Below are 7,875 nucleotides of genomic sequence, written 5' to 3'. Positions count from 1 at the left end.
GAGCATCCCCATGGCTCACACTCCACTTCTGTGGGCACCATCCAAGTATAACTTGCCAGCAAACCATAGAAAGTCTATATGTTTAAAAACCTTAAAGGTAAACGCCTACTATTCCTCATCTGTGACAGGCACAGGAGTGTGTCCTCATAATGCCTTCTGGACCCATCAAGGGCTATATTCTGATTCTGGAAAGTATCTCCAGTTTCATACACTGTCTCTTCGTTTTCTATTTTAAACCATTGGAGGAACCCAGTGGTTCCCAGCCCGAGTGCCGAGAGGCTGACGTTACTGCAAGCTGAACCCTGCCCCCCACTTTTTATTTTTTTAGTTATAGATGGCACAATACCTTGATTTTATTTATAACCTATGAGATTCATTCTGGAAACTCTCAATGTGAGTACTGTCTCCTATAGGTCATCTTCAATTTTTAAATCACTAGATTCTTCTTTTAAAGAGCACTTTTATCATTCTGTCTCTACCACAGAGGGCAAAGAGGATTAACTCCTTAACATCCAAATATCTATTTGAATATACATCCTGCTCCTTCTCCTCCTAAAATCTTCCTACCTGCTTATATCAGCTCTAGCAACCAACGGTGAAGTGCCCCTCCCTTACAATGCTGTTGCATTATGATTCAGAATACAGACCATGCTTTCCCCCTGCCTGATTTTGTTAAGATTGATAGATTTCACTTGTATTTCTTGAGCAAACACCACCCGGAGACCAGAGAAACCAGAGCATGCAGAAGGTCATGAAAAATATAATTTGGTAATGAAGAAATTTTAGGGCTGGGAGTGCAGCTCAGTGGTAGAGAATGTGCTTAGCATGTGCGAGACTTTGAGCTTGATCCCCAACACCACATAAAAAGATCTTTACGTTAATAGGTCAGTGCATTGAGTTAACTATACTATAGGAACAATGGATGATGAATGCCATTTCCTCTCAATCCTTAGAAACAACCAGATTCTTACTTCTAGTCAATCTCTTCACCACCTAAGTCAACAGGGTCCCACAGAGAACTCAGGCACACACTGGCCTAACCCACATGAAAAGGAAAGCGCAGACTGGGAGGCTCCGGCACCTTCTACGCCGCTGCTCGCTTTCTCTCAGTACACACCATATTCCTTCCTCCTCCAGGGTGAAAGGTATGTGTGTGTCTGTGAGTGTCATGTTGCGATGTGAGGTCTCACTCCCAAAAGCTCAGGAGTGAGACAATGAGGACTGTTCAGAGGTGCAATGGCTGGGTTGGGAGCGTTGGGATCAAGTCAGCGGTCTGATCCACTGACATGGACTAACGAGGTGGTAACTGGGCATGTGGGGTGGCTGGAGGAGGTGGGGCATGACTTTGTGGTCTTCACTTTGTCCCTGATGAGCGGAGCTCTCCCTCCTTGCTGGCTGCTGTGTCCTGAGCTGCGTTCCTCTGCTGCGCCCTTCCACAATGACAGTCCACCTCTCCACAGGCCCAAAGCTACGGAGTCAGCCTGAACCTCTAAACCAGGAGCCAAAACCAACTTTCCCCCTCTTCAGTTGCCCTGTCAGGTCTCTTGGTCACAGAGATGCAGGACTGACTGAAACAGGGAGTACGCACGTTATTAAATACACACACACAGACACGAACGTGCATTACAAGACGTAAGCCAGGACTTTTTCTCCTAACAGTATTTAATCAAAGGGAGACATGCTGGAGTTAGAGAACCCTTCTTCCCTAAAACTCTTCCTGCTAACCTGAGAACAAGTCACTGAGCAGAGCACCACTCAGAGAAAAAACCCCTCCAGCGGCCACGCAGCCAAGGTGGATCCAAGTTACAATGAGCTGAGGGAACTATTTAGTCAACAGCCATTTCTACTTACTTGGCCTAAAATTGTTACTTTTATCATGAATTTATACATTATTAAAAGAAAGAGCCAAGGAGCTCTAAGTAATAGGGACATTATGACATTCTGGAGTCTTCAGAAACAAGCATAGAAACTCTTGAGGAAAATTAAATTTTTAATGCTAGGATTATTCCTCCTCCCAATTCATTGGCTCTAAACCTTTCCATCCAGCTCTCCGGTTCTGCTGGCCAAACTAACCCACATGAAGACAGATGAGACCAACCCACCTGGAAGCCACCTGAGAAGCAATGACACTGGGTGGACAAGAAGGCTCTACCTACATAGACCCTCAACTTCCAAGTCTACCATCTCGAGGGCATCTTTCCAGTTATGTGCGAATCAATAGTTCCCTTCATCCTTAAACTGTAAACAGACAAAAAGAAAGACATATATAGTCCATACACACACACACACACACACACACACACGACAAGAGAAATCATAATGGACGAGATAAAGAAGACATTCCGAATAAGAAAGCAATCGGTTTACCCCTGCATGGAATTCAAAGGCCAGGCCAGTCAACATGAACATAAAAGCCTCCAGTTCACACTAAGGGTTCACATCCTAAAATTACAAAGGTCCTTTTAAGGGAAAATTATTTCAATAAAATGTGTGATACTTAAAAAGGGAGAAAAATAAAAATAAAATCGCAACAGTTTTCTCTTTGACAATTAGTAAAATGTTGATTAGAGCAACTGATTCAATCATATCTTATTTGATTCTTTTTTTTGTTGTTTGTTTGTTTTGGGGGGTGCGCGGTACTGGGGACTGAACTCAGGGGTACTCGACCACTGAGCCACATCCCAGCCCTATTTTGTATTTTATTTAGAGACAGGGTCTCACTGAGTTGCTTAGTGCCTTGCTTTTGCTGAGGCTGGCTCTGAACTCACGATCCTCCTGCCTCAGCCTCCTTCCTGAGCCACGGCGATCACAGGTGTGTGCCACCGCGCCCAGCTCTTCCTTGATTCTAATAAAGTGTCTAGATTCCTAAGTATGTACAGCCTTTCAGCTGTACAGGAATGAACACATGAAAAATCCAGGTTATGTAGCCTTCCACTACGTGGGCAGTACATCTAAACTGTTTTGAAATATTTAAGAGCAAGGCATTCCAAGAAATTAATTCTTAAAATCCATGTTCTGGTGTTAGACCACTGAACCTAAAATGTTTTTTCCTAGAATGGGAGGCATCTCAAGACTTCCAAATTAATTTAGGTTAAGAAGGAAAAACACAGAAGTTATGCACACACAACATATCATTACCACTGAGGTCTCTTAAGCCAAGACAGACATATCTCAAAGACTGTTCACTTGGAAAAATATAAGTAGGATGAGGATCACTGTGTGTGAGATGTGTAAATAGACAACCTTGTAATTTGAGTAGGCTACAGGATGCCCAGATATTTGTTCAGACACTGTTCTGGCTGTCAGGTAATCCACTCTTGGTATCCAGAATTAAAATCACCATACCATAGTGATAGGGGAACATCAACGTCTACAGTAGCGAATGTGTAACAGCCAAGTTATGGAACCAGCCCAGGTGCCCATCAACAGATGACTGAATTAAGAAAATGTGGTATATACGTACAATGGAGTCCTACTCAGTCATAAATAAAATCATGGCATTTGTGGTATATAAATAGAACTGGAAAACATCATGCTAAATGGAATAAGCAGACTCAGAAAGTCAAGGGTCAAACGTTTTCTCTCATATGCAGAAACTACAGCAAAGTAAAGGGGAACAAAGGGTTGGATCTCACAAAAACAGAGGGAAGACCAGTGGAGGAGGAGGAGACTGGAAGGAGAAGGAAGAGGAGAAAAGAAAGAAAACGTGGGATGAATGTGACAAGATCACCCTTTGTACACACGTACATATACCCCAGGGAATTCCACCTTGAGGTATACGTGTGTGTGAGTGTGTGTGTGAGAGAGTGAGAGAGAGAAAAGCACCAATTAAAAATGAATAGATAAATAAAGGACAGCAGTGGAGTAAAGAAAGGAGAGCAAGGGGGGAGAGAAGCAGCAGGTGGGGCCTGAGAGGAAGTGACTTAGACCCCAAGGGCGTATGACCATGTATCACCACGACGCACTGATAAGCACTTAAGTCATGATGATACTGATAGTAAAATAACAGCGAACACTATTCTGGGTGACTGCTGTCCCTAAGGTGGGAGACCCCATCAGTGAGAGGCCTGGACAGAACCAAGGCCGACACCCCCCACTCAGAGGGGGCTCGTGCCTGAGGGCTTAAGCTGGGACTCAGGTTCCCTGCTGTTTGGACTGGAAGGGAGGCATCAGCTCCGGCTGGTATTCAGAGTGGAACGCACTCCCTGGCTGTGGGTCTGGGTGCGCAGCCTTCACTCTTGGACTGAAACCATACCAACTGCTTTCCTAGATCTGTATGTAGCTGGTCCACTGCAGAATCTGCAAAGGTGTAAGTCACTTCCTTATATAAAGAATTATATATTACACGTATGTCCTGTTGGTTGTGTTTCTCTGAAGAACTCAAACTCCTTAACATAAAATAATCTGGAAGCCCGAGATGCTGCCCATTATAGGAAGAAACACTACAAATTCATAAGTGGGATGAGTCTCATGGCCCCTATCAGTGCAAAACATGTGAAGAAAACTTCAGACAATTTAGTCTGGTGCTTGCTATATTATACATTAAAAAGGCAGATTCCTATTTAGCACTTTGCTTGCATTCTTTGTGAAACTACTCCTATCCTTTAGTTCTCTAGTTGTAACTAACCCCAGCCTGTCTCAACATTAGACACTTAACAGACAAAAATTTCCAAGCTGTCAGAATTTTTTCCAAGATGGCTGACACTGCTCTACTTGAACACTGCAATGGGCTTCAACCCCAGCTAAACAGAGGTTAAACCCTGGTGACACACTCTCGCCTGCCCACGTCCTCTCCACCCCGACACAGAACCAGGGTCCTCCCAGGCTGCAGTTCTGGCTGACCACAATAACCAGAGAGCCACCGCCACAGAGGTCGAGAGCGCATGAGAAAGACCTCTCATCCCTCCGGTCCCACCTGGACCAGACCTTCGGCTCACAACTTTTAGAGGCAGGCTCAAGTTCAGCAGGCTACTCTTCCCACTTCTGTCTTCCGTTTCCAACTCTGTCATCCTTTAGCAAAGTACAAAGAGACCTTTAGCCCCCTCCCTCACCCCTAAACCAGTGACAGTCAACAAAAATTGACAAGACTCTTAGCCAAGAAAGAGATCCACCAGAGAGTGGCAGTCTTGCTCTGACCATTCTAAACTATGAAAAACTGATAAGACCACATAAATGGTGCCACTTTTAATATACCACAGCTGTTGTATGTCCCCACTGTGTCCTTTTAAGACTCTGAAGTTCAAACAACATTGACATTCTTTCTTCATTTATTCAACTTTAAACACTTGAAGAGCACACATATGGGACACTGTTAGCTTAAAAAGTAAGGCCTACCTCTTCCAGGCCAAGTTGTTTTGGGCATGATCACATAATCAGTTTGATTCTAAGTGTTGCCAGAATCAAAGCAGAACAGAAAAGTTTCCAAGACGAACAATGGGCTTTAAAGATTGAAAGACAATGTAAAATCTCAATTCCTAAAGAGCACTGAATTACCAAAAGCAGTGAACTGGATATAGAAGCAGTATGAAATAATCATATTTCTATGAGAGAAATTATATTAAGGTTCTTAAGACAAACAGTAAACAATGAGTTAAGGATCATAAAAAAAAAAAAAATCACAGAACTTAAGATTTTAAACATCTGTCTTTCTGACGCTACTTGCTGCCCAACTCATTCCCAGAGAGGAACCAGAATCAGATTCCCAACAGCACAAGACTCTCAAGACATGTCATGTTTCTAGGGAAACTGCACCTCTTCAAAAATTAAAAAACTAAAGTCTACGACAGGTTACCTTTTCCTTTCCACTGTAATTTTTCTTTGATTTGTGCTCTGAGGATTAAAACAAAACAAGATCCTTAGTCTCAAATTCCTGAATCAATCTGACATCACCTTATTGCTAATGTGATCAAAAGTAGATGCTTCTGTACAATAAAGACAACAGGACCTGACGTCGGCAGGACTTGAGGGCTCTGGTTCCTCTGTGTTCACTGTAAAATATACTAACGATGGGGTAGAAGGAGGCTGAAGGAGGAGGTGGGAACATCCATCCCAAGGAGACATGACAGACAGCAGGACCCTCGCTAGACTTCAAGGAACTGACTCTCTTCAGGCAGGGGCAAACCCACATAGTTAAGTTTCACACTTAAAAAATTATCACTCTGAATTCAGGAGTAAGAGGCATTTGGTTGTGATACAATTCAGTCGGTAGGTACTAACTTTAAATTTAGAGAAGAAAAACACTCATTGCGTTAATATTATGGGTTGGGGTTTCTTATGTGATTCCTAAATCCATCTACTATTTTTTGTTTTGATAGAATCTATAGCTATGTTTTAAGAAGACTACCACAGACAGCCCTGGTTCAGGTGTGACCTTTAGTTTCAGAAAGTCCATCGATCATGTAGCTGGCTGTCATTGCTAAATCTGTTGCTTGCAGAGGCCTCAGAGCTCTGGGTTTGCCGCGTAGAATCCTCACCATTTAAACTCTTCCTACATACAGGACATGTGTCATGCTGAAACAGAAACATATCAATCCATATGAATATCCGGTCCTGAGAACTAGGGTTCTGAGCTCTTAAGAAACCCTGGAAGTTAAACATCTAAAATTATGACTCGACACCCAGAAAGACAAAAGGCCAGGCAGCTCCTCAACAGAGTTGGGCTCCAAAGGCGTGAAGCCAGGATATCTCCCAAACAACACTTCAAGCAAAATCAACAGAATTCTAGGCCACCTAATAAATAATAAGCAACACTTTCCCCCGTTACTCCATTTGAGGTCCAAACACAACTAACTAGAAACAGCAACTTGAGACACGACAGGAGCTGTAACTGCTCACTGCTCTTCCATGCCATGTACATGAAGGGTCAGCAAACCTTGGCAGGCCACCCGCTCTGCTCAAACCATTCACCTCTACCCACGTAGCACAGAAGCAGCCACAGAACCACAGGCTGTGCACACATCGGCACAGCTTGTGTACCAACGGGACTTTACTGACAAACTCAGCTGGCAGGCCACAAGGCCCGTGGGCTACAGTTTGCTGATTTCTGGTCAAACAAGTTCCTAAGAGATGGTAGTCTAACAGAACAGTGGTGGTAGTACTGGGAGTTAGTCATGGTTTATGGGGCTAAAATCTGACTTATCTGGCTCTTACATGAACTGATAACTACATCTGTACTCTGAGCCATCTCCACAAGAAAATGTCCCTTACGTGAGTGCCTCATCGCGGATGACGGCTGGCTATACTCACCAGTTCTAACCATGGCACAATACAGTTGCTGTGAAAGAAGTGATTGCAGGGCAGCTGCCGGACTTCCTCTTCAACTGTGTAATCTTCTTTGCAAACTGGACATTCTAAACCCATATCTGTTGGAGGAAGAAATGCCTTTTATTCATTTATCTATCTATCTATCTATTTATTTTTATTGATTTCGTTTTTTAAATACACGACAGCAGAATGCATTACAATTCAAGAAATACCTCTTAAAGTAATAAACAAAATGAAGGAAAAAAAGAATGTCTCTTACAATACAAGGAACGCATAAGAAAGGACACAAGAGACAAAAGCAAAGCTGCCTCTAAGTGGGAGGTAGATAAAAAGCCTAAACTGCAAGCTGGGCGTGGTGGCGGGCGCACACCTAGGATCCCAGTGGCTGGGGCGGGTGGGCTGAGGCAGGAGGATCCAGAGTTCAAAGCCAGCCTCAGCAACAGCAAGGCCCTAAGCAACTCGGTGAGACCCTGTCTCTAAATAAAATACAAAATAGGGCTGGGGATGTGGCTCAGTGGTTGAGTGCCCCTGAGTTCAATCCCTGGTGCTCCCGGCCCAAAAGCACGAATTGTGTTTCAAAATGGTGGGTAGAAAGGTCGTAATAGACAGGGA

General features: G+C 43.6%; 1 protein-coding gene across 2 annotated transcripts in view; it reads right to left on the bottom strand.

Annotated features, from left to right (window-relative positions):
• Positions 1 to 5,249: 5,249 nt before the first annotated feature.
• Positions 5,250 to 7,875, bottom strand: part of Rnf115 (ring finger protein 115) — a 91,511-nt gene continuing 88,885 nt past the window's right edge. For both annotated transcript variants that reach the window (XM_046425767.2, XM_058573048.1), the window contains 2 exons: positions 7,246 to 7,361; positions 5,250 to 6,510 (listed from right to left, as the gene is read on the bottom strand). In XM_046425767.2, coding sequence (XP_046281723.1) covers positions 6,379 to 6,510; positions 7,246 to 7,361 — 248 coding nt within the window. In that variant the 3' untranslated portion in view covers positions 5,250 to 6,378. The remainder of the gene's footprint in view (positions 6,511 to 7,245; positions 7,362 to 7,875) is intronic.

This window comes from Marmota monax, unplaced genomic scaffold (genome assembly GCF_021218885.2).
Source record: "Marmota monax isolate L192 unplaced genomic scaffold, Marmota_monax_Labrador192_F-V1.1 WCK01_AAM20220418_F8-fsc00320, whole genome shotgun sequence".
NCBI classification, from domain to species: domain Eukaryota; kingdom Metazoa; phylum Chordata; class Mammalia; order Rodentia; family Sciuridae; genus Marmota; species Marmota monax.
Note: the sequence above shows the minus strand (reverse complement) of the source record. Positions and strands in the feature narration are given on the sequence as shown.